This window comes from Podarcis erhardii, assembly GCF_964252035.2.
Source record: "Podarcis erhardii genome assembly, chromosome: 3".
NCBI classification, from domain to species: domain Eukaryota; kingdom Metazoa; phylum Chordata; class Lepidosauria; order Squamata; family Lacertidae; genus Podarcis; species Podarcis erhardii.
The window spans coordinates 108,735,034-108,760,878 of record NC_138507.1 but is presented as its reverse complement, the minus strand read 5'-3'; the positions used below and the strand labels follow the sequence as shown (position 1 = coordinate 108,760,878).

Sequence of the window (25,845 nt, the reverse complement as noted above, 5' to 3'; positions counted from 1 at the left end):
GTGGTCTAAACCACAGAGCCTAGGATTTGCCGATCAGAAGGTCGGCGGTTCGAATCCCTGCGACGGGGTGAGTAGATAAATAGGTACCGCTCTGGCGGGAAGGTAAACAGCATTTTTGTGCACTGCTCTGGTTCACCAGAAGCGGCTTAGTCATGCTGGCCACATGACCCGGAAGCTGTATGCTGGCTCCTTCAGCCAATAGAGCGAGATGAGCGCCGCAACCCCAGAGTCGGTCATGACTGGACCTAATGGTCAGGGGTCCCTTTACCTTTACCTAATAAATTTGCACCCGGGGCAGCTGCCCCTGTTCACCCACCCACTTTGCACCACTGGCTGAGACTCCTTCCTGAAACCCTGGAGAACTGCTGCCAATCAATGTATAACACTTAGCAAGATAGGCCAGTGGTCTGGCTCAGCATAAGGCATTTCCCCATGTTCCTGTTTCCAATATTCCTGGGAAAACATGTTGTCGCTTTAAGTGTAGCTGGCCAAAGAGAATTGCATTGCTGGGAGTCAACTGACAAGAAGCAAAGTGAGATGGCTGCAAGGGAACGGTGTTATATTTTGGGAAACTGAACCTGCCTTCAACTAGCAATGCCTGCCCAGGTAAACTGCCTGCTCTACCATGCTTAATGCACCATGCTTCGCGTTGCAAAGGTGGCTACAGATCCCGTTCCATTGTGTGCTGCCTCCTGGGGAAGGGCACATGCCAGGGTGGGCGGGGACAGAGAAAAGTGGGTGGAGCAACAGATGTGACATTTGTGCCATAGGCTCCATTCCAGCCAATCAGAAATGAGAGGCCCCTACTCCTTCCTGCCACCATCCTCCACTGAGGCAAGTGCAGTCCAAGGTCACATCCTGGCCAGGCAAAAGTACCCAAGGAGAGTACTGAGCAGGGGAGGGAGGCGACATGGGAAAGGAGAGTCCTGAGGGCCTCGCAGGGGCCGTATCTGGTCTCCTTATCACTGCTTGGCAGCTGTTCTGCCCTGAAATTGTCTTCTGCTGTTTAGCTCCTCGTTCATTTGGAAGAACACCAAACTGCTGCATGAAGTTCTATGCGCCTCTGCTTTCACATTTCCGCAAGCTTAATGGAACAGCAGTTGTGTTGCATATGTTGCTTCATGCATAAAACGTATTTAGTAAAGGTAAAGGGACCCCTGACCATTAAGTCCAGTCGTGGCTGACTCTGAGGTTGCGGCGCTCATCTTGCTTTATTGGCCGAGGGAGCCGGTGTACAGCTTCCGGGTCATGTGGCCAGCAGGACTAAGCCGCTTCTGGCAAACCAGAGCAGCGCATGGAAACGCCATTTACCTTCCCGCCGGAGCTTTACCCATTTATCTACTTGCACTTTGACGTACTTTCGAACTGCTAGGTTGGCAGGAGCAGGGACTGAACAACGGGAGCTCACCCCATCGTGGGGATTCGAACTGCCAACCTTCTGATCAGCAAGTCCTAGGCTCTGTGGTTTAACCCACAGCGTATTTACAGGGCTGCAAAAGGCTTGCCCAGGGGCGGGAGGGGGGGAATCTTTGTCTGGGGCAGACTCTCCATTCCTCTTTATAGGCTCTTATCATGCCAAAATGTTTCAGTATCAAAAGACCTGATAGCTCAAAATGTGCCCTCTCTTCCTTCCAAGATGCTAACACAGCTGGAACAGTCTTTTTTTAAGTGACAGATCCAAAGGTGATGCCTGCCTGCTTGACCTCAATTTCAGCAAGCAGAGAAGGCTGGAGTTTTTTTAATATAAAAAGACCACACAGATAAAATACGCTGTTCTTTCAGTATCATCCCTTGGCTTAGTGACTGACTCTCCTGCCCCCCCTCCAAAAAGGACCCTGTTCTGCTGTGGGGACTTTGGCAGCAACTTGTTTTGCATCAAATGAATATAAGTGTTACCACCTTCAAATGTTTGCATAACAAGCTGATTTTGGCAGAGCCACACCATCCATTTAAATGGACTTGACTTCTACCCAAAGAATCCAGAAAATTGTAGTTTCGCCCTCACAGAGTCACATATCCTGGCACCCTTAACATACTACAGTTCCCAGGATTCTTGGGCAGGGGTGTTGTGTGTATAAATGGGCATTAGATGGAGGAGAAATATTATTATTATTATTATTATTATTATTATTATTTGTTCCCCTCCTATCTTTCTGGGTTGTCCCAGCCATTCTGGGTGGCTTCCAACATATATACAAATATAATAAAACATTAAACATTAAAAAGCTTCCCTATACAGGGCTGCCTTCAGATGCCTTTTAAAGTTTACATCTTGACATCTGATGGGAGGGTGTTCTACAGGGTGGGTGCCACTACCAAGAAGGCCCTCTGCCTGAGAAATTCTGCAAATTAAAAAAGAGGAAAGATATGCATTGGCGAATGAGATCTGCACACATATTTCAAGGTCATTCATGTGCTGGTTACCTCTTGGCTGGATTTCTTTTTTTTTTGCTGTTGTTGGCATCCGTCTGCCTCAGGAGACAATGGAAGATTGCACCTTCAGGGGTAAAGTCAAACCATTGGAGAGTGGCTGCAGAGACCAATATGGGATTAGTGCATTGCTTTATATGTGGGGCTGCCTTTGGAGACATTTGGAAACTTCAGCTAATGTAGACTGTTGCAGGTAGAACTGCTGGATAATCTGTACTATTTGCATAGATTATCCATGTGGAGGTCTAGGCACAGTTCAGTTTAAAGCCCTGAATGGCACGGGACCAGAATACCTAAATAATTACTTCCATCACTGCCACCCTTGTGAGCCTGCCTAGTTATTGAGATCCCTTCGGTATGTTCCACTCCCTTTATCTGAGCTAAGTCTGCTGGGAATGTGAGAGACAGGGACTCCTCTGTGGTGGCACCAAGGTTGTGGAAGACCCTGCCCCAGGAGATCTTATGCTCCCCTCTGTGTTACATTTCCTTTAGTTTTTGAAGAGATTTGGATTTAAGCAGGCGTCCAACTTGGCCAGCTGATCATTTTCTGTGTGGTTGGGTCGTTTTGTGCCACCTCTGTTTCCATTTAATTCCCAGATTGTTAACTTTCTGATGCATTGTATGCCCTTGTGAGCTGTAAAGGTAAAGATAAAGGATCCCTGACAGTTAAGTCCAGCCACGAACAACTCTGGGGTTGTGGCGCTCTTCTCACTTTACTGGCCAAGGGAGCCGACGTTTGTCCGCAAACAGTTTTTCCGGGTTACGTGACCAGCATGACTAAGCCACTTCTGGCAAAACCAGAGCAGTGCACAGAAACACCGTTTACCTTCCCACTGCAGCTGTACCTATTTATCTACTTGCACTGGCATGCTTTCAAACTGCTAGGTTGGCAGGAGGTGGGACCAAGCAACAGGAGCTCACCCCGCTGCGGGGATTCGAACCGCCGACCTTCTGATTGGCAAGCCCTAGGCTCAGTGGTTTAGACCACAGCGCCACCCACGTCCCCCTAATTGTGAGCTGTACTGAGTGTTGTACAGCTGAAATGCAGGGTAGAGATCCTCTTGATAATAATAATAATTTAATAAAAGGGTTGCTGGCAGTGATGGCGAATTCCCAGAGAGGTGATATTGGTTCAAACCCTGAGAACTCCTTAAAAATGGAAGGAGAGCCTGTGAGATCAAATCAAAGCCTATCTAATCCAACATTCTGTTTTGGATATTGTTTAACAAGCTATGAGTTAACTATGGATGGCCCTGCAGAAGATCAGAAAAAGTCATGCGTGTTTCTCCAGTGTTTGTTTTCCAGCTGCTCTTGCCTCATGTCTTTATGGTCTGCTGAGTGTCTGGAGTGAAGCGGTTGAACAAACCATGGTTAAGTAAGGGCGTCGAGTTCCCACATAACACCAAGCCATAATGAAAACAAACAGATCAGATGCTTGTTTGTTGGCAGCAAACAAACTGTAGTTAAGCTGCTCAGCTGGGTTCACATATCACACCCAGCTGTGGTTTTAATAAACCATAGGTTAATAAACCATGGTTAGGTGTTATGTCACAGAGTCAGACCGCTGGTCTATCTAGCTCAGTATGATGATTCAAACAGGAGTCTTTTCCTTACTGGGGATCGAACCTTCGTCACTGTCTGTGCAAAGCCTCTGGTCAACCTCCGAGCTATGGTCCTCCCTCTTTCACAGCATATAGTCTGTGATAGATCCCATTCATACTAGCACAAGTTTACAGAATGCTATCAAAAGCAACAATTCGTGAGAAAGCTGCAAGAGAGGCAATTAATCTGCAATCTCTTAAAATGTCAGCTGGTTTGCTGTGCCTCTTGTTCTGCCATTCCTTCAGCTGACAGCTTCCGTGCAGAGCCTGGCTCAAACCGCCGGTGGAGCAGCAGCCTTCTCTGCTGGATGGAGTGTCTTGCTGAAGACGCAGCCGCTCTCCTTGCATGGTGATGCTAGGAGGCAACAGCTTTGAGTTGCATGAAGGAGACAAGGGCGGAGAATTGGAAAAACCATCAGTGTTTGAGATGAAATGTACCTCCCTGCAACACAGCACATTGCTCAGTATGTGGCTTGCAAAGAGGGGAGGATGCCATGAAATCACTGCTGTAGCTGCTCTGTTCTCAAAGAATAGCGCACATTTTTACATTTCCTTCTCCAACAGGGATGGGGAACCTCTGCTGCCCCCTGCCCCGATGACAACCGCCATCATCCCTAGCCATTGGTCTTACTGGCCAGCAGTTGGAGTCCACAAGCATCAGGAGGACCACAGGAAAACCCACCTCTGCTCTATGGTCATGTGGACCACAACCTTGTCTTAAAGCAAAATCTGAATTTTATAACATGGGGAAAGACACCCAGCGCCCCCCCCCCCAAAAAAACTGAGTGTGTTGTCAGCCTGTAACTCTTTTGAGAGTTGCTCCATTAGAAGAAAATTGGAATTGTAATGCCAGGAAATGGTACGTCTGTATCATTACTCAAATTACTCAGATTATCTCCAGCATGAAAGGCCTAAAGAGTAGCTGTGGATCTCCCTGTAATTCTGAAGGGCTGTTTCAAAGTAACTGATGTAAAGGAAGTGGCGAAAGCTTCTTTAATTAATGGTTGATAGCTGCAAGAACTAGAAACAGAAACTTTTTTTTCAGTTTAGGGAGGTGTTTCGACTAAGCAGGGAGGATGATGGGGGACAAAACTAGAATTAGTTGGTTCTGCCTGCCATTGGTTCTGGGGCCACCTACTGTTGGCCTCCTTGCCTTCCACTCCTAATTGCAGTGGCAATACAGAGGAATGGGGAAAATGTGTGGTGCCTTTGTAGTTCGCTCTCCATTGTTGATGTCCCCGTGCCAGTGCTCACTCTCACTAACCGAGCCATGGAAGGCATGGGTGAAAATAGCCACTCTCAGAGTCATTGTCCAAAGGGGAAGGACTCCATCGAAGGCCCATTGACGCTCTCCTGCATGGTCTATAATCAGAGGCAAACAATCCTTTAGATGCAGATAGGTAGCCGTGTTGGTCTGCCATGGTCAAAACAAAATAAAAAAATTCCTTCCAGTAGCACCTTAAAGACCAACTGAGTTAGTTCTAGGTATGAGCTTTCGTGTGCATGCACGTATCTGGTATCTGAAGAAGTGTGCATGCACACGAAAGCTCATACCTAGAACTAACTCAGTTGGTCTTTAAGGTGCTACTGGAAGGAATTTTTTTATTTTGTTTTAATCCTTTAGATGGTATCCTATGTTAAAGGTAAAGGGACCCATTAGGTCCAGTCGTGGCCAACTCTGGGGTTGCGGTGCTCATCTCACTTTATTGGACGAGGGAGCCGGCGTACAGCTTCCGGGTCATGTGGCCAGCATGACTAAGCTGCTTCTGGTGAACCAGAGCAGCGCACGGAAATGCCATTTACCTTCCCGCTGGAGCGGTACCTATTTATCTACTTGCACTTTGACGTGCTTTCAAACTGCTAGGTTGGCTGGAGCAGGGACTGAGCAACGGGAGCTCACCCGTTGTGGGGATTCAAACCGCCGACCTTCTGATCTGCAAGTCCTAGGCTCTGTGGTTAACCCACAGCACTACCCGCATCCCTTATCCTATGTTACTGCTGCTCAAAATAGACCTCTGGCTCTTGTCTCTTCAAGCAACCCAACCCACTTAGAGACCTGCAGACAGAAGAGCCTCCAAAGTCAGACAGCTGCAGCAGATTTTCTCAGCTTCCCAACCTTCTCCAGTCTTGTTCATAATGGCTTATGCTTGTGACCACATTCTCATAGCCTCAACCAAAGCCAGGGCTTTTTCAACACTGGCTCCGGCCTGGTGGAACGCTCTGCCTCATGAGACCAGGGCCCTGCAGGATCTGATTTCTTTCCGCAGGGCCTGTAAGACAGAGTTGTTCCACCTGGCCTTTGGCTTGGAGTCAATTTGATTCCCTCCCCCTCTTTCTTTTTTCCTTTCTCCTCCTGTGATGAGGCTGCATTTTAATATTTCAATGTTGTATTTCAATCTTGTTTTTAAGTTGTATTCATTCAACTTGTTTTTATTATTGGTTGTTAGCCGCCCTGAGCCCGGCCTTGGCTGGGGAGGGCGGGATATAAATTATTATTATTATTATTATTATTATTATTATTATTATTATTAATTATTCTCCCTTATGAAAACGAGCCCGACTGCCAACATCTTCTGCAGAGGCACTTTACAGTAATTACCAGGTCTTTGAATTAGACCCAGCCACAGCCTGGAAGCCAGGGAAGCCACTATAAAAAAGGCGACACATGCTAACATAGCTCAAGGCAGCACTATAGCTACTGCATTTTGCACCAAGTGAAGTTTTTAGTGCTTTTCGAAGGCAGCCCCATGGACAGCATGTTGCAGTAATCCAACTGTGCTGAGCATCACAAGCTTTTCCAGTAATGGGTGCATTTGGGGCCCTGCCCTATGCTGGGGGTGGAGAAATCCTCCTGGCCAGAATCTAGGAGCAAAGTTGGGTTCCGGAGCATTTTATAATTTATTGCGATGTGCGAGAGCATGTCCCATTTTGGTGCTCCCAGTGAGTGTCATATGGCAGGGGAACACCTCCTACTGCCTTCTCAATGAGCCGCAAGCTGCCCGTAGGCATGTTTAAATCTGCACTGTTGGAGTTCCTCGCTTTAAGACAGCAGGCACAAACACATTTTAATTACAATCCACTCAATCTACTTCAATTGCGAGCAGTGTCACATTCGGCAGCTCACATTTGATGGTGCCCAGCGATAGGGAAATGGTGGTCCTGCAGAGGTTGGTGGGCTCCTCTCAGCCCCAGTCGGCAGGGCCAAAGGTCAGGGATAATGGGAATCCTCCACATTTGGAGAATCCACCTCCCTTGATGTAACCAGAAGAGATCATTTCAATCTCCTGTAATGTTATGGTGAAGGTTTGAAATTCAGTAAATGTTGGACATTCACTGGCAGATGTTAGACATTCACTAGCAGACATTCCAGGCAAATGTCAAGAATACCTGAACGCTCAAAAGATATACTGGCGAATGTTGATGGTTGCCTGAAAGTGATTGTCAGCATTCCCTTGGGTATGTCCAAAAATGGGAATACATATTTGGAAGCCTTCACAAATTCATCTGAGTTTACAGATGCTTACATGTGGATGGAGGCATTCACCAAAATATAGATGCTCACTGAGGTGCAGTTTCAGGGCTGGGACCTGGGATGTAGAATGGTTATACACAGTGCACTCCTAAACCGGTCTATACAGAGAAAGTCTGATTGAGTTCAGTGGGGCTTATTCCCAGAAAAATGGGTATAGGATTCCTGTCCTGGGCGGCCAGAACATTTCCTGTAAGTCAGGAATGGCAAGCCTGTGGACCTCCAGATGTTGCAGGACTCCAGTTCCCATCACCCATGACTATTGGCCATGCTGGCTGGGGCTGATGGGAGTTGGAGTCCAAGAACAGTTGGAAGTCAGCCATCTCTGCAATAAGCATTTTAGCTGCCAAGTGACAGGAATCAAACACAACTGGATGGCTGGAGAGTCCAAGGGTGGGGACCCTTTTTCATTCCAAGGGCCACATTCCCTCACACGCAACTTTCCAAGGGCCGTATGCTGGTGGTGGGTGGGGCCAGAGATAAAATGGGCGGGGCAATAGATGTCACTCTTATCTTTGTACAGTAGGCTACATTCCAGCCATATAAAGCCAAAGGTTTCTACGTGCGCACACACATTTTCCATCCCCCATGGAAACAAGCAAGGTGAATTATCACAGTCCAAGGAACAGTCAGACAAGGCACCTGCAAAGTCTTTCAACCAGGGAATAGTTAAAGCACGAGTTAAAATCACAACACCAAATTTGCGTTTCTTTAGCAGTACATGATGTTCTGACCTGTTTTCAGACGGGTGGCTTAATTAAATATCTCCTGGGCCCATTTCCTTTCTTTTGCATACATGTTGCCCCAAACAACCACGCTAATACCATTTATTATTCTATTAAAAATTGCCTTCATCAGCCCAGGCCTCCTTTAAAAAAAGAGAGAAAATAAAATAAAATGACCCTGTGTACATAAACTCAGGAAATTGGGTTTCTGTCAGAATTTCATTTGGTCTTTGTTTAATACATGTTTAAATAATAATAAGATAACTTATTAACGATGCAAGAGAGGGGGAGGAGGGAATCTCTACTGCAGAACTGAGATGCAACCTGATTGGCAACAAATATGTCCTAGTTAATTTCACATTATTGCTGGACTGAACGCTATAGCCTCATTTATCCAAGCAGAAACCAACAAAACAATGTATACTTGCACAGCCATTTGCCCTAAGATAAGTTGCACATGTCCAGTCAACCTCTTAAATCCACGAATGAGGCCTAGTTTATGCATGGAAACAGAACGAAAGATTGGAGTGCATAATTTCAGAGTTCAGGCGTAGGCTCCCTTAAAAAAATAAAAACCCTCCTCTATGGAGAAACCTAGTGATGTATGGAAGTGAGAGCTGGACCATAAAGAAGGCTGATCACCAAAGAATTGATGCTTTTGAATTATAGTGTTGGAGGAGACTCTTGAGAGTCCCATGGACTGCAAGAAGATCAAACCTATCCATTCTGAAGGAAATCAGCCCTGAGCGCTCACTGGAAGGACATATTCTGAAGCTGAGGCTCCAATACTTTGGCCACCTCATGAGAAGAGAAGACTCCCTGGAAAAGACCCTAATGTTGGGAAAGATTGAGGGCACAAGGAGAAGGGGACGACAGAGGACGAGATGGTTGGACAGTGTTCTTGAAGCTACCAGCATGAGTTTGGCCAAACTGTGGGAGGCAGTGGAAGACAGGAGTGCCTGGCGTGGTCTGGTCCATGGGGTCACGAAGAGACGGACATGACTAAACAACTAAAAAACAACATGGAGAAACCTCCCTGCAAGCAGAAAACTAGCGCAGTAGGGAGAGACAAGGCAACAAGCAAACAAGCAGACATGCTCCTTTGCAGTCATAGTGGTGGTTTTGTTTTAATATTGCAGAGAATATATAAGGAGCCCTGCTGGATCAGGCCAGGCCAGCCATCTTGTTCTTGTGTGAAGCATGCAGCCAGAAGAGGTTATTCCACAGCTATTCTCCCACTTCCTTCTGTTGCATGTGCAAACCAGCTGCCCTGAGAGGGGCAGAGGCAGCAGTGCGCTGTCCTGCGCCATCCATCGTCTCCCTGGCGTCCACCTTCATCCACAATGTGATGGAAACCTTGCCAACTCTCATCAAGGCCCAATAGCATCATCCCTTCTTGCCGATCTATTCTCTGCAGCTACCGGCGCCCAGGGACCGTTAACATCATTTCGAAGCCCTGCTGTGGAACCTCCTAATCATGTTAAGAGACTAGCAATTCCTTGACTCTGGTATGACAGCTTTCACTCCTAACAGCTGCGCAGGCGGGCAGGAGATTTTGCAAATTACAGCTTCTCCCGTCATTGCCGCATGATGACAAGAGAAAGTGCATCTCTGCCATGACATTGCTGAAAGACAGAAATACCTTTCAAGGCATTTAAGCACTGATCTGGATTTATGTTTGTTGTTGTTTAGTCATTTAGTCATGTCCGACTCTTCGTGACCCCATGGACCAGACCACGCCAGGCACTCCTGTCTTCCACTGCCTCCCGCAGTTTGGCCAAACTCATGCTGGTAGCTTCGAGAACACTGTCCAACCATCTCGTCCTCTGTCGTCCTCTTCTCCTTGTGCCCTCCATCTTTCCCAACATCAGGGTCTTTTCCAGGGAGTCTAGTCTTCTCATGCGGTGGCCAAAGCATTGGAGCCTCAGCTTCTTGATCTGTCCTTCCAGTGAGCACTCAGGGCTGATTTCCTTCAGAATGGAGAGGTCTGATCTTCTTGCAGTCCATGGGACTCTCAAGAGTCTCCTCCAGCACCATAATTCAAAAGCATCAATTCTTCAGTGATCAGCCTTCTTTATGGTCCGACTCTCACTTCCATGGATTTATGTTTACCTCCCTGGAATGCCCAGTCTCTACCAAAGTGATGTAAGATGGTAAGAAGTACAGTTTGAAGTAGAAAAGCAACAAGTGGTTGAGAAGGTGCTTTACCCTCCCTTCTTTTTCCTTGCAACTACTCTCTCTCTCTCTCTCACACACACACACACACACACACACACACACCTTTTCTCCCAGTTGCTTTCTGGAAGCATGTTTGCTCTGTCCAGTGGGAACACAGCTGGCTCTTCACTGTATTGTCCCAGCCTGAAAACACAGTTTTTTTAAAAAAAAAGAGAGATGCTGCAACTTTTAAAGTTATCTAGCATATAGTGGCACTACTCAAGCACAAGCAGGTGTAGTGGTTAGAGCATTGGTAGGCAAACTAAGGTCTGGCGGCCAGATCTGGCCCAATCACCTTCTAAATCTGGCCCACAGATGGTCTGGGAATCAGTGTGTTTGTACATGACTAGAATGTGGCCTTTTATTTAAAATGCATCTCTGGGTTATTTGTGGGGCACAGGAATTTGTTCACTTTTTTTCAAAATATAGTCCGGCCCCCCACAAGGTCTGAGGGGCAGTGGACCAGCCTCCTGCTGAGAAGGTTTGCTGACCCCTGCGTTAGAGTATCAGAGCAGGACTGAAGTAATCCAGGTTTAAATCCTCATTCAGTCATGACCCTCACTGGGTGATCTTAGGTCAGCCACTATCTCCCAGCCTAACCTGCCTCACAGGGTTGTTGTAAGGGTGAAATGGGGGGGGGGGCATGCCACCTGGAGCTCCTTAGAGGAAAGGTGGGGTATAAATGAAACGAACAAATAAATAGATAAATGTCACCACTAAATCTTATGACACTGCTCTGTGCCAAACGAGTCCATTTTTACGACTGGCTCTCACACAAGAATGCCCCAAAGACTCAAGAGTCTGCTTTGTTGCAGCAGCAAGAATACATAGGCATTTTGCAGGGGGTGCAGATCAGACCGCTGAATAAAACTAGTTCCCACTAGAATATTCATAAAATTGTGCCTGCTTATATATATATAGAATAGGGACGCAGGTGGCGCTATGGGTTAAACCACTGAGCCTCTTGGGCTTGCCGATCAGAAGGTCGGCGGTTCGAATCCCCACAACGGGGTGAGCTCCCGTTGCTCAGTCCCTGCTCCTGCCAACTTAGCAGTTCGAAAGCACCTCAAAGTGCAAGTAGATAAATAGGTACCACTCCGGCGGGAAGGTAAACAGCGTTTCCGTGAGCTGCTCTGGTTTGCCAGAAGCGGCTTAGTCATGCTGGCTACATGACCCAGAAGCTGTACGCCGGCTCCCTCGGCCAATCAAGCGAGATGAGAGTCGCAACTGGACCCAATGGTCAGGGGTCCCTTTACCTTTATATATATAGAATAGATACAACTAGATCTTTCCACCAACCTGCATCTACTGAGACATGGCAGAGCAACAGTTCCTTGAAAGCAAGAAGGATGTCTCAGTCCTCCCCCCCCCTTGACACATAGGCTGGAGGGACACAAGAAGTTTGAAGAGCTGAGGGGTGTATAATAGAGAGGCATTGGCTGAATGCCTTTGGTGTACCCCTGTATTTATTTTCTCCCATTATTGTCACTGGTTGAAGAGGTCTGCAGTTGATTTTTTTGTTTCAGAAATGCAAAACCTCTTGCACAGAGAAGACAGCGGTGCTGCCTTCTTGAGGTCTGTGAAATAATAATAATAATAATAATAATAATAATAATAATAATAATAGAATTTGTATCCTTTCCTTCCCCCACTCCTGCCCCAATGAGTCTGTCTGTAACCAGTGCTATTTGGAGATAGACGGGCTGGTATTGGTTGGGTGAATAAGGGGTGACTAAATCAGTTTTTGTATTTCTCTGCAAAGCTGCGCTAGATGATAGATGGATAGATAGATAGATAGATACAGATATAGATAGATAGATGTAGGCTTAATTGAACCGCTGTGCATCAATTTATGCACACCTGTTCCATCATATTGATGTATGCTTATATGCAAACCTATATGACAGGTATTTTGGTATAGTGACCGGACATAAGGCACAGACGCCAAGTCATCGAGAAAGATTTCAATAACTGTCCTGGACTTTCGACGCAGAGAAAAGTGATGCTCCTCTGCCCGATCTGCAGGACGTGAAGACACCAACCCTCTTCTAGAACCAAGCGGTTTTTGTTCTGTTCTGTTTTGGGGTTGTTGTTGTTGTTGTTTTCTGTGGCACATCCTTTTGTTGTTGCTTCTGGAAATAATTCCTGCCCTGGACCAGCCTCCCTCCCGAAAAATAAATAAATGACAACCTCGTGCATCAGCATCAGAAACGCCCCTCTAGCACAAACAGCAGGTCCAACAAGGAAAGATAGAAATAATAAAAAGAAAGAGCTCTCCCGGCTGGTGGCGAAGGCGGGCACAACCGCCAGCTTCTGGCCAGCCCCGTTTGCTTCGCATTGGGCGAGCCGGCGCGCTTTGCAAGACCCAGATCCGTCGCGAGAGAAACGAGGAAGGGAGGCAACGATCGTGGATCGACTCGCAAGCTGGAGCTGGAACAGCCTCCCCCCCGCCCCCCGCTCTGCCAGCCCTCTGAGCTCAACTACAGGCGGGGACTGAGAGAGGGAGCGAGACTAGAGTCGCGGGCGCACGCGGAGCTGCAGTGCGCTATCCGTGGTGCTGAACAGCCGCACTGCATTTCCCAGCTTTTCTCCCCACCGCCAGCGCTGGCAATTCGGATCAAGGAGCAGAGGTGAAGGCGACCCATCAGCACCGCCAGGTTTACCAGAAGCCACTTCAGGAACGTTTTGGGGGCTTAAAAAAAGAACCTGCACGTTCCGGGGAATCAGAAGTACTTTGAAAAAGAAGATGGTGCGTGTTTGCTCACGTCTAGGTTAAAGGAAGCGCTGGGCTGGAGGCTGCGATTGCGGGCTCCGGGGACTGGGGGTGGGGTAGGGAGAGAAGATGAATGGCCAAACTAAAGCTTCTGAAGTGGAAGCGGAAAGAGAAGTACCCAGGGGTAGTTCTGTCTGAATAAACAGAAAGGTAAAGGGGGGGGGGGAGTAAGCTTGGTAAAGTACCATTTGCTTTTGGCACACCGTGTTGTGAATTAAGTGTGGGTTAATCTGGAAGGGTTGTATAGAGGGCAGGTGGGTCATGCGTTAAGGAAGGGGTCCAGCTGGATGACCTCCTGGTCCTTTTTTATCCCCTTTAGTTTTAGTCTGTTTTCTTCTTTAAATGTCTTCGTTTTGAAGTGCATGTCCAATAGTTGCTTGGTTTGGGAGGGTGAAATCTATAACTCTGTCTCTCTGTGTGTAAGGAGCAAGTCAGGTTCTTGGAGTGATACCAGCATGCTAACAAAAACAAAAGTCACACCACCCCACAGGCGAATGCTCTGTTGCATATGCCAAGCATTTTGCTGAAAAGAAATCCATTTTGAGCATAAAGATCTGCAAAGAGGAATAATAATAATAATAATAATAATAATAATAATAATAATAATATCTTTATTGTCATTGCCCCCTCTCGGGGACAACGGGTTAGTGAGCTGAGACCTAAATAAAGCTCTGCTGATATCTCATTAATATAGGTCTTTCCAACCCATGGGAGATGCCCTCAAAGTTGAAGCAAGTGAGAAAGGGAGAGGCTGGTTGGATGGATCAAAGTGACTTAAATACAGATTGGTGGTATATCAGTAAATGCTGTCTGAATGTACACTCTTGCAGCCTCCAAGATTGTGTTGAAGGCAGCTGGCCTCTGTTTTCCTGCCCTTGCTTCAAGTAGATTTCCAAATACATCTGGCACACAAGAAGGCAACTTCCACAAAGAATCTAGGAGACCCAACAGAGAAGAACTATCTATGTTGGTCATGTGTTATTGAATGAGTTTCATCTTCAGGCCCCCTCAACTAAAAGGGAGCAGGGGTTAGCAAGGAGTGGGATGGGGGAGGATGGCCGTTTGTAAAGAGATCACTTACTCCATTGGGAATCCTTCAGGAAGAAGACGACACCAGATTCTGCCGGCCTTGCCTACCATACCTCACTATTACTGAAATGGATTGAATGCATTTTCTTATTGCTAGCCTTTGGTTCAGATAACAGCTGGAATACAAAGAATGTGGCCAAGTGGAGCTATCTGGGTTGGAAAAGTAAAGCCATTTCTTACACCTCAATGGCCAGTGAAGTCAAGAGCTCAACGTTGAACTGCAAGAATGACAGAACCCCCAGCATGGCTCTAAAAAAATCTGTGTGCCTAGGGTGATGTGGGGTAGCCCTGTGGGATACAGATAGGTGGAATTCTTTGTTGACATTGAACATGACAAGCCAAGATTCAGAAAAGAAAGCCTTCCAAAGAAGGGCCCAAGTTTTCCTCTTGGACTCTTTAACTGGGTGGTAGCTCCATGCCGCTGTCTCCAATGAGGTGTTGGTCGCTGTCCATCACCTCTATGGTGCTGAAATTTGGATGATGTCTATCAGGAGATCTCAGGGCTGCTGCTGCGTGTCGCATTTCAACGAGGACAATGGTAGGTTTGTCCTCTTAGCGGTGCTCATCATAGCATACCTGACAGCTGGAGCCACCATCTTCTCAGCCATCGAGAGCCCATCTGAAGCAGAAGCTTTGCAGCGTTGGAACTGGACCCTTCAGAACTTCAGCCAGATCTTCAACATTAGCCTCCCTGAGCTACGGGCCTTTTTAAGAAGTTATGAGGCAGCCATGGCTGCCGGCATCAGGGCAGATGCCCTCCGACCAAGATGGGATTTCACAGGAGCTTTCTATTTTGTGGGCACAGTGGTGTCAACTATAGGTAAGTCTCTCTCTTTCTCTCTCTCTGTCAAATGTCTAGAGTCTACACCACATTCTTAAGATGTAAAAGGGCAACAATGTTGTTCACCACATCATTCATAGATTCATTCATCTAAACACAAAAACTAAAATGCTTCCTATTTAGAAATGTGTGTATGTGTGAAGTAACATTGTTCCAAAACAGAGAAGCCTAGTGGTCTGAGTAGCTTGCAAGCTGATTTCATTTTGTACAGTGCTGAATAAGTTATTTTCAAATTATTTATTTATTCTCTTTCTTACCTGCCTTTCACCAGAAGGTCTCAGGGTGGCTTGCAGCATATATAAACATAATATTATTTGAACTACAACAAACACTGATAACCCTACCCATAAGCCCAAAAGAATAATTCCAAATGTTGTACACCTTTCTCTCTCAATATGTTTGCATTCTCATCTTCCTTTCTCCACTCGCCTGCCACTTATTTTTCCCGCCCCGCCCCCCCATTTTGGTATCCCAATTCCTTTCTCTTTCCTCCCCCCTGGATCTATCCCTTTTTGTCTGTGTAGAACTCTCATTCATTCTCTCCACCCTTCCTATTTCATCAACGTTCCCCCCCTTCTCATTTAGGTTGAAGTCCAATGTGAAATTTGAAGAATCTACGCTAATGGTGTTTTCACACTATGTAAGATCACATGAAGCTTTCGTGTGCTTGCCATTATAAAGATGGGAGACCCAATTTAAATCTAAACTGCATTCTGTGCAACATAAGTTTGCATTCAGATCACAATTTTCATATGATTATATAACCATCCTTTTGATACGTTTTCAGGTGTGAGCTTTGGATCTGTTTGAATGTAAATCAGCTGGTCTTTAATGTGAATAGAAAATGCCAATTAACTAGAGTGCACATTTTGGGTTGGAGTTTTTTTTCTCTCCTGTAGTCCTACCTGCATTGCCAGGAAGTGCAAATATTGTACAAGAGGTTCAACTGCACTTTGTAGTGTCACTTCTGAAACTGATCTGCAGGGAGGAGGAGGGCATGGGAGGGAGTTAAGGACTAGGAGTGGACGACATTTGCAAAGATCATGGATATGGTATTGTTTTGTTGTTGACTTCATTTCCCCCCGCCCAAAAATGGAAGAATGTGGGTTGAGCAATGCACACGTGTGTGCCCCTTTCAGAAATCCAAACAACACAAACAGCTGCGACACACTTTAATGAAGTAGATGAGGTGAAGTTCAGAAGTGATGTGTGTTTCTCTTTCTAGAAAGCTTTACTAAGTTGCTATAGCAACTGGAGTTTGGAAAGTGTTTGGAAAGTCAGGATGCCTCTGTTAGACACACACACACACACACACACACCACCACCACCGCCACCACCTGCCATCTCCCTGCTGTGTAAGTAGTTGTCTATATACTGGATGTGGAGTTAATGCAAGGGGCAGACTGGGGACAAATGGTCAAATTCCTGCTCCCAGCCTCAGTCCTCATATCCACCCAGGCTGCAGACCTAGGCCCATGGGATTCCATAGGTCTGGAGTTGCAGTGTAATTTAATCAATTTGTGAGTAAGCCTTTCTGCAGTGGGGCTTACTTCTGAGTAGATATGCACAGGTCTACTCTATCAGTGCTGCTAAATTATTACTTTATTTTCCCCATGCCTAAGTTGAAACCAGATTGAATTGTCCTGAAACTCTATATCCGCAGAACTCTAGGCAAAGAGAAATTCTGGATTTCTCCACAGCCATGAGATATTCCCCTCCCTTCCCTTACACTGATCAGCATAATTTATCTTATGATTGCCTCGGCGTGAAATGGAATTAAAAATGCATACTTCAAAGCAAGAAGAGAGTAAATAACATCTGATAAAAATAGGATTCGGACTATTTTTGCGAGAATCTTTGTTTGCTTGTGATTTTTAGCCTGAGGACAACCGTTTCTCTCTCTGGTGGGTGGACGTGTGTAAGAGTTCAAAAATTTTGTGCAAGAAAACGCGTGGAAAATTGATCCATAGATCAATTGGGTTGCAGAGACGAAATCAGATTTAGGGTCTGTGCACATCACATTTGCTCAGCGTTCGCCCTGGGCTTTGCTGGTGTGACACAGGCATGCTTTTATGGCATGCCACCTGAAGATACATTTAACTGTGTCTATGCTTCTGTGCAGAAGAGGGGCAGACAGGTGGCAAGGGGAGAAAATGGCGGAGGGTGGGATTGCAGGGAGAGAAAGATGGGTGCGCACCCAGTTTCAACCCCAGCCATGCTCACCCCAGCCCTAATTCCACCCACTTTGGGCATGCATTCTCTGTGTATCCAACCCTCCAAGGGAACATGGCCATAGCTCCAGAGAGCTTCTGCCTTGCACACAGAAAGCCCCAACATCTCCACGTAAATCTGCAAAGGACTCCCATCGGAAAACCTTGCAGAGTCAGTGTTGACACTGGGCTAGATGGACCCATAGTCTGAGTTAAGGCAGATTCCTATGTTTCTACTACTACAACAAAAATGGTTCCTACCCACAACCCCCTGGATAGGGAATGACTAAAAACGTTCCATTAATGGGCCCTGCAGGTCAGTCGAGGGTGAAGGTGTTTGATGAATGGCATTTTGATGGCTGGTGGCTAATGTCTGTCGGCAATGTCCCGCCTGGAGAGAACAAGTTGCAATGGTTCAATTGCAGCCTATGAAGCAGATGTGTGAGGGTTTGTGTGTGCAAGTGTGTGTGTTTTGCTGCTAGTTCGGGAGCTCCAAGAACATGATATTTGCTTCTGAGATAAACTGATACTGCTTTAAAAACTAGTACTATCTCCATTGACATCTGATTCATTCCCCCCCCCCTCTCTCTATATATATATGACCAGTATATTCCCCTCATACAGGACGTGGGTGACACTGTGGTCTAAACCACTGAGCCTAGGACTTGCCAATCAGAAGGTCGGCGGTTTGAATCCCCGCGACGGGGTGAGCTCCCATTGCTCGGTCCCTGCTGTTGCCGACCTAGCAGTTCGAAAGCACACCCAAAAGTGCAAGTAGATAAATAGGTACCACTCCGGCAGGAAGGTAAACGGCATTTCTGTGCGCGGCTCTGGTTTTGCCAGAAGTGGCTTAGTCATGCTGGCCACATGACCTGGAAGCTGTACACTGGCTCCCTCGGCCAGTAAAGCGAGATGAGTGCCGCAACCCCAGAGTCCTTTGCAACTGGACTTAACTGTCAGGGGTCCTTTACCTTTATTCCCCTCATAAGCAAACAGGATCCATAAAAGGTTGTCTTCCTGAGATGTCCTCAAGGAAGGGCTATGAAGCACTAGGTTAGGCCTGCTGAGAGATACCATCTGTCTCAACAGTATGCTCAAGAAAGGCTGACCTTCCTTTCCTCTGCTGATTTAAGTCTAGCTCCTGCTTCCTAGTAGGTGTATAACTAACAGCAGCTGCAAAGATGCTGGTGGATGCTCGCTCATGGGATCGCAGTACATTGGTCCTGCAGATGGCTGCACTAGTCACCAATTCAACTCTGGACACAATTCATAGAATCCTAGAATCCTAGAGTTGGAAGAGACCACAAGGGCCATCGAGTCCAACCCCCTGCCAAGCAGGAAACACCATCAGAGCCCTCCTGACATATGGTTGTCAAGCCTCTGCTTAAAGACCTCCAAAGAAGGAGACTCCACCACACTCCTTGGCAGCAAATTCCACTGTCAAACAGCTCTTACTGTCAGGAAGTTCTTCCTAATGTTTAGGTGGAATCTTCTTCAAAGTTTGGATGGTTACCTTTAAAGCCCTACACGGCTTCAGTCCAGAATACTTTATGGATTGCTTCCTACACACACCATGTTATCTTTTCCTTAAGAATGGAAAGAGAGGCCCTTCGCTGTGTCTAGGATGGAAGGCGGGCAGACTGGGACAAGAGACAGGGCCTTCTCAGTGGCTGCACCCAAATTATGAAGCACCTCGCCTCCTCATGTGCAGCCAGACCCTCTCCCTCACTGTTTTTCACCAGCTGCTAAAGGCCTTTTTATTCTGACCAGTTTTTTTTTTTTATGGGACAGAAAATGCTTTTGTGATTTTTTCAAAGAACTATTGATTCTGTTTCTTTTTTGTTTCTTTTCTCTTGGGGGGAACAATGGGAACTGCAGTTTTGGGTAGGCAGGCAGAAATCTATAGCAGAGTGTGGTTAGCACCCTTGCACTGAGATACAAGACCCAGGATCCCAGAGGGTAGAATCCATGCAAGTTAAACCAGAACAACATCAGTATTGATATGTGGTGTAGACCCACCCTTATACTCTCCCATGTTCTCTCTTCCCCAGCTCAGTTTTTCTACTTTTCCCGTGGCTCACCCTGTTTGGTGCCACTGCTGCAAGCCATCTCATGTCAGTGGCAAGGGCAGTTCATGGGTCCTCAGCATTTGAAAAGCAATGGCTTGCATTGCTCAGAGCAACCTGGATAAAGTGCAGGGTTCAAAGCACATTCTGTAACGCTGCACTTATAAGTAAGGATGTTGGAATTTATTGGTTTAATTTCATTTTAAGGGCTCGGGGCGAATTTAATGAATAAGGATGGATATGGATGTGAGGTGAAAGCAGACTACATGCCCCTGGAACTCCTTTGACAGCAAGACTCCCGTTGTGTTATTGAAGCAGGGAATAAAAAGAGGAGAAGTAAAGGTGGCTTTTTTGCCACTCACAGCAACTAGTACTTTGACTGTGAGTAATCTCATACTTCTTGCAGTATCTCAGAAAGGCAGCGTCCAACACTGGGGCTTTTTCTCATATGCACCTGGAAGCAATTTGACTATTTATGCACTTAACCAGTCAAAAGGTGGGTAATCCACCAATTAAAAACTATTTAAACCGATGACAGCCCCAATCATAATAAATACTTACTTTCAGTAATTGTGCCCACTCGACCTTCTGTTTTGATCCAAGCGGTTTGCAAGAAATATTAAGATGATCAATAAACAGTGAAAAACAATTAAAATTAATTAAAATTAACCATGAAAGAGGTTAAAACACACCCACATGCCTGAATAGAACCATAGATTGCAGGGACCCTGGGGGTCATCCAGTCCAGCCCCCTGCAAGGAGGCACCAGGAAGAATACAGTACAGGCACCCACCTGATGTCAACAGATGGAGAGTTCCAAAATGTACCGTATTTTTCGCTCTATAAGATGCACCAGACCACAAGACGCACCTAGTTTTTGGAGGAGGAAAACAATAAAAAAAAAATTCTGAATCTCAGAAGCCAGAACAGCAAGAGGGATCACTGTGCAGTGAAAGCAGCAATCCCTCTTGCTGTTCTGGCTTCTGGGATAGCTGCGCAGCCTGCATTCACTCCATAAGACACACACACATTTCCCCTTACTTTTTAGGAGGGGAAAAGTGAGTCTTATAGATCAAAAAATACGGTAGGTGCTGCCACACTGAAAGAACAATTTTGGAAGTGCAGAACAATTATTTTGTGGCGCTTGTGCCACTTCCGCAGGCTGAAGGGGTCGAGTGGGTGTATATGGGGTGAGTTGATCCCACAAGCAAACTGGCCCCCATCGTGTTTTATATGCCCATAGTGACACCTTGAACTTGGCTCAGTAGCAAATCAGAAACCCATGCGGATCTCGGCTCTGCAGCATTCTGCACGATTTGCTGTTTCTGGATCTGGTGCAAAGGAAGCCCCACAAAGAGTGCAGTGCAGTAACGTAATTTTGAAGCCACCAGTGCCTGAACTGTTGAAAACAAGGTACTGAGAACACTGGAAGGAGCCTCTGGCATTGTGTCCTGCTTGTGTCTAGCCATTGCTGTGAAGGAGATGGAATCTCATCCTCACCCAGTAAGGCAGTTTTTGCACTCTTAATGTCTGACAGGGAAGGCAAACCAGCATAAAAATGGAATGAAACACTACGCCAGTGATCTATCTCCCTTGAAAGTTCTGTCTTTTTCCGTAAGTGGCGCAGTTCTGCAATATACCTCCCCCCCCCCCCGGCTGAAATTGCTGCTCTGTTTGAACTGCTGTTACAAACAGCAAATTTCAGTTAACGCACAATCAATGCCGCGTTGAGTGAACACCTCATTTGGTAGTTTCGAAAATGCTTTTTAGCTTTATTGGGGCATTTTCCGGGTGATGTATTCCTATGGGAAAGCCACAAATGGCATTGAAAGCTGAAGAGGTGGTTGAAATTCATTTTGTGTCTCTTATTTTCCTTTTTAAAATTGTGAGGGTGCAAAGAAAACATGCCCATTAAGAACAAAAAAAGCATCTTCTTCCTCTGACTGTATGTTTCAATCATATCCTTTGGTGCCTTCAGTCTAGCACTGCTCGGTGATTTACTTATAAAATAATTACATGTTGTTGTTATTATTCTGATTGCCTTTTGAGTAAGGCATACAAACTGTGGCCATAGCCAAATTATGTATACATAGCAGTATTATTCCAGTTTAAACAGTCATTGCTTCTACCCCCCCAAATAATTCTGGGAAGTGTAGTTTTTGAAGGGTGCTTAGACGCCTATTCCCCTCACAGAGCTACAATTCCCAGAGTGGTTTAGCAATAAATCCCTCTTCCCGGGGAATTCTGGGAACTGTAGTTCTGCAAAGGGAACATGGTTCTCCTAATAACACTCAGCACCCATAGCAAACTATAGTTCCCATGATTCTTTGGGGGAAGCCATGACTGTTTAAAGTGGTATAATGCTGCTTTAAAAGCACAAATGTGTATCACTGAAGTCCAGCCTGAGAACAAATGTCTGCACCTTGTTCAGATCCCCACTTTTTTACAGGAAAGTTACTGGAGGATGGTTCAGATATGTTCATCACTTCATAAACACAGCATCAGGGATGTCGAAGAACTCAGTTTCAATCCAAAATGAATTTGTCCAGAACAAATTTCACAGACTAATTGCAGATTGGAATGTAATTATCCTTTGGATTTTTGCACCTCTCCTAATTTTATAGTACAAGTCTTGTCTCATAAAAAGTCCCAAAATTTCTAAGTGGAGTTAAGATACTTATTTAATTATTGGTATGGTTTTTAAAGCGATAATGCGAAATTGACATGAAGTGGTTACAGACTAAGCTGTCCACCCCTAGTGGCAACTTATGTGCATTTATGTATTCATTAAAATGTTATATCCCACATTTCTGTACCACACAGTGTGGGTGGGGACCCTGTGGCATCTCCCACAAAAGTATAAAAACAATTACAAATAAGAAGACATTAAATTCAAACAGCAGCAGCAAATACGAAGAGGACAAAAACTCAATTTTCCTTCTGTGCCAAAGGAACCTATGAATATCTTTAAAATAGAAGCCTTCCTCCTCCTCTAGAAATTTCTACATCACCCTGTTTATATACATATCAGCAGAGAGGAGGCTCCTGTGATGAGCCAGCAGAGATTTTAACAAGCAGGAATCAAAAACTGTAGTATCACTCAGCTTTTTCATGGTATCAATTCACGTATTTGAATTTAGGACATTACAAGAAAACAGGGGGAAATGTCCTGATACAGGGACCAATTTGGCAGTCCTGCCAGTGCATTCGCACCACACCAACCTTCTTCCCCCCCCCCTTCCTGGTAATCAACAGTGATCCACCTGCCAGGAAGCTAGTGTTGTGGATCCACCCCATTTGGTGAACCACTTCTGGGTGTCAGGTATGGGTGGTGGGTATGGCTTGGGGGGAAATGAGCTGGAAGTTCTCCATTCCTGGTGTAAGCCATATATTAACGAAGGACTAAGTATTCAGGGGGACGCGGGTGGCACTGTGGGTTAAACCACAGAGCCTAAGACTTGCCAATCAGAAGGTCGGCGGCTCAAATCCCCGCGACAGGGTGAGCTCCTGTTGCTCGGTCCCAGCTCCTGCCAACCTAGCAGTTTGAAAGCAGGTCAAAGTTCAAGTAGATAAATAGGTACCACTCTGGCAGGAAGATAAACGGCGTTTCCGTGCGCTGCTCTGGTTCGCCAGAAGTGGCTTAGTCATGTTGGCCACATGACCCGGAAGCTGTACTCCGGCTCCCTCGGCCAATAAAGCGAGATGAGTACCGCAACCCCAGAGTCGGCCACAACTGGACCTAATGGTCAGGGGTCCCTTTACCTTTACCTAAGTATTCAGGGGATAAAACAAGAGAGAACCAGTTAGGCTGTGGCAGGAGATTTGAAATGAGAGGAGTTTAATATTAGGGAAAGACTCCAAGGACATTGGCTCCCTTGATTTTTCTTGGTCTCATTTTCAGCTTTGAGCTTCTGCTGGTTTTCGTCCGCAGTTCCATCTACCACTCCTAGCATCATTCTTGGATCTTGAAAGCATACTGGCCTGGTTTTCTTGGGAGCTAAGGAGGAGGTTTTGTAATTTACTTATAGATTCTTCCTTAAGCCACTTTGAAGATAATTTTTTTTTTTCCTGGTTTTACCAAGAGGAGGCTTATATTCCTGCAAAGCCAAGGGCTGATTGAGGTTAACTTCACTAAATTTTAGTTTTGGCTTTCTTAATCTGTGCAGGTCATTACTTTTGTTCAGGGATTTTCCCAGCTGAAAAGAGTAAATCTCACTGCAGTAAATTTGGTAGATATGATGAGGAGTTTAGTTTGGTTCCTGTGGCTGTTGTTTTGTTCTTGCTATTCCCTTCCCCTTCATAATCTCTCATTTACTCTCTTAAGATCTTAGCAACTTTCCCTGCATTGTTCTGCTTTGTGGCATTTATTCCTTCATAATACAGTGGAATATTTTTGATCCTAGGATAGCTGGACTGCAGGGGTAGTATTAAAAGAGATACTGCATGGAGAGTTGTTGTTATTAGATACATTTCATTTGCCATCTCCATATTATAATTGCTTCTTTAATTTTGTTTTAATGCAATGCATCGTTTATTTTGTATCACACCTTCATTGTTTTTAATGAATATTTATACGTTTTCACCATTTGCCTGCTATCTTAACAAGTACAGTGGTACCTCGGGTTACAGACACTTCAGGTTACAGACGCTTCAGGTTACAGACTCCGCTTACCCAGAAATATTACCTCGGGTTAAGAACTTTGCTTCAGGATGAGAACAGAAATCGCGCAGCGGTGGCAGCGGTAGGCCCCATTAGCTAAAGTGGTGCTTCAGGTTAAGAACAGTTTCAGGTTAAGAACAGACCTCTGGAACGAATTAAGTTCTTAACCCGAGGTACCGCTGTATTTTATTTCATTCCTTTTGGCGTGGCTCCTGTTCTTTGGTCACTACCCAAATGCTTTCTGGAGCAAATTAATAGAGAGGGAATTGGGAACTCACTTTTAATCCTTCCGTACAGAGTAGCCACCTGCTGTCAAGGCCCATTAAGTGGTCTCTTCCGGTAAGGAAGTTCAGCATGTCCAAAGAGAAGAGTTGCAATTAAGTAATTGGAACGCTCTTTATGGAATCCCACCAGATTGTCTTCAGCTAGAAGCATTGTTATCCAATTCAGCTCATGACGCAGAGTCTCAAGATCGTGTTTTGACAAATTCAATGAAAAACAAAATAATAATAAATGATAGCTTTCTGCTGCACATGAGGGCTTCTGGAAGTGTTTTTAATCAATCACGCAGTTAATCACCAGGGAGCAAAAGAAAATGATGAATATAACTGTGTTGATTAATATTGCCATATTTTTAAACACTGAATAATTTATTTGCGCTTCAAGCTAGACACATTTATAGTGCAGATTACACCCTGGCAGCCTTGTCACGGCTAAAGTAAAGGATCACAATGACAGGGCTCGACATGCCAGCACTAGGGCATGAACCCAGTTCGGTTGCCAACACTGCGGCAGCAGTCGCAGCCAGTTTTGCACCAAATATCCCCCCCACTCTCCCACCTCGAACTGATGAAAAAGCGGCATGCAGGGGAGCTTAGTGCTTGACGGTGCACTTGCAAGGACAAAGTAGCACTGTATTTACTTTGGACACTGGGTAGCTAATTGTTTTTAATTGGTTCAAGGGCTGGATTTCTCCTTGATCCATGCTCCAGGGTCACAGGTTCCCTACCCATGCTCTATATCATGCATAGTGCTTAAATGTTGCTGAACTACAACTCCCATCATCCCTAACTGTTGGCCAGGAGAGGAGAGTGCTCTTGTGTTCAGCTTCCATATGGGGGTTTCCCACAGGCCTCTGGTTGGCCACTGTGAGAACAGGATCCTGGACTACATGGGCCACGGGCTTGATGCAGCAGGCGCTCTCTCTTCGAATCATAGATTCATAGAATTGTAGAGTTGGAAGGGACCACATGGGCTGTCTAGTCCAACTGCCTGTGATGCAGGAATCTTTTGCCCAACATGGGGCTTGAACCCACAACCCTGAGATTAAGAGTCTCATGCTCTACCAACTGAGCTATCTCAGGTCAATAGCTCTTCCTACTTTCTTTTGGTGCTGTACTTCGGGAACATCTGAAGGGCCAAATGTTCCCCACATCTGCTCTATAGGATGATCGTAGAAGGTTTTGCTTGCACTAAAATCGTTTACGAGTCGACTTAATCAAAAACTTTAGCTAAGGGTGAAAAAGAGGGAAGTTACTCAATGAGCTGCCTTGCTTAGTGTAGATAAGACAAAGCATAACAGAATGGGGGGAATTAAGGCAATATTTGGATTCTACTGCTGATTCTTATATCTTCTTCTTCTTGTTGTTGTTGTTTAGTCATTTAGTCATGTCCAACTCTTTGTGACCCCATGGACCAGAGCAC

General features: G+C 45.7%; 1 protein-coding gene across 2 annotated transcripts in view; it reads left to right on the top strand.

Moving 5' to 3' along the window:
• The first annotated feature begins 12,950 nt into the window (after positions 1-12,950).
• The window catches only part of KCNK12 (potassium two pore domain channel subfamily K member 12), a 38,861-nt gene continuing 25,966 nt past the window's right edge, over positions 12,951-25,845 (top strand). Inside the window, exons 1-2 of one of the 2 annotated variants that reach the window (XM_081854885.1) lie at positions 12,951-13,251; positions 13,970-15,184. In XM_081854885.1, coding sequence (XP_081711011.1) covers positions 14,842-15,184 — 343 coding nt within the window. In that variant the 5' untranslated portion in view covers positions 12,951-13,251; positions 13,970-14,841. Of the gene's footprint in view, positions 13,252-13,921; positions 15,185-25,845 lie in introns of those variants that run through there. The other variant, XM_081854886.1, reaches the window with a different exon arrangement.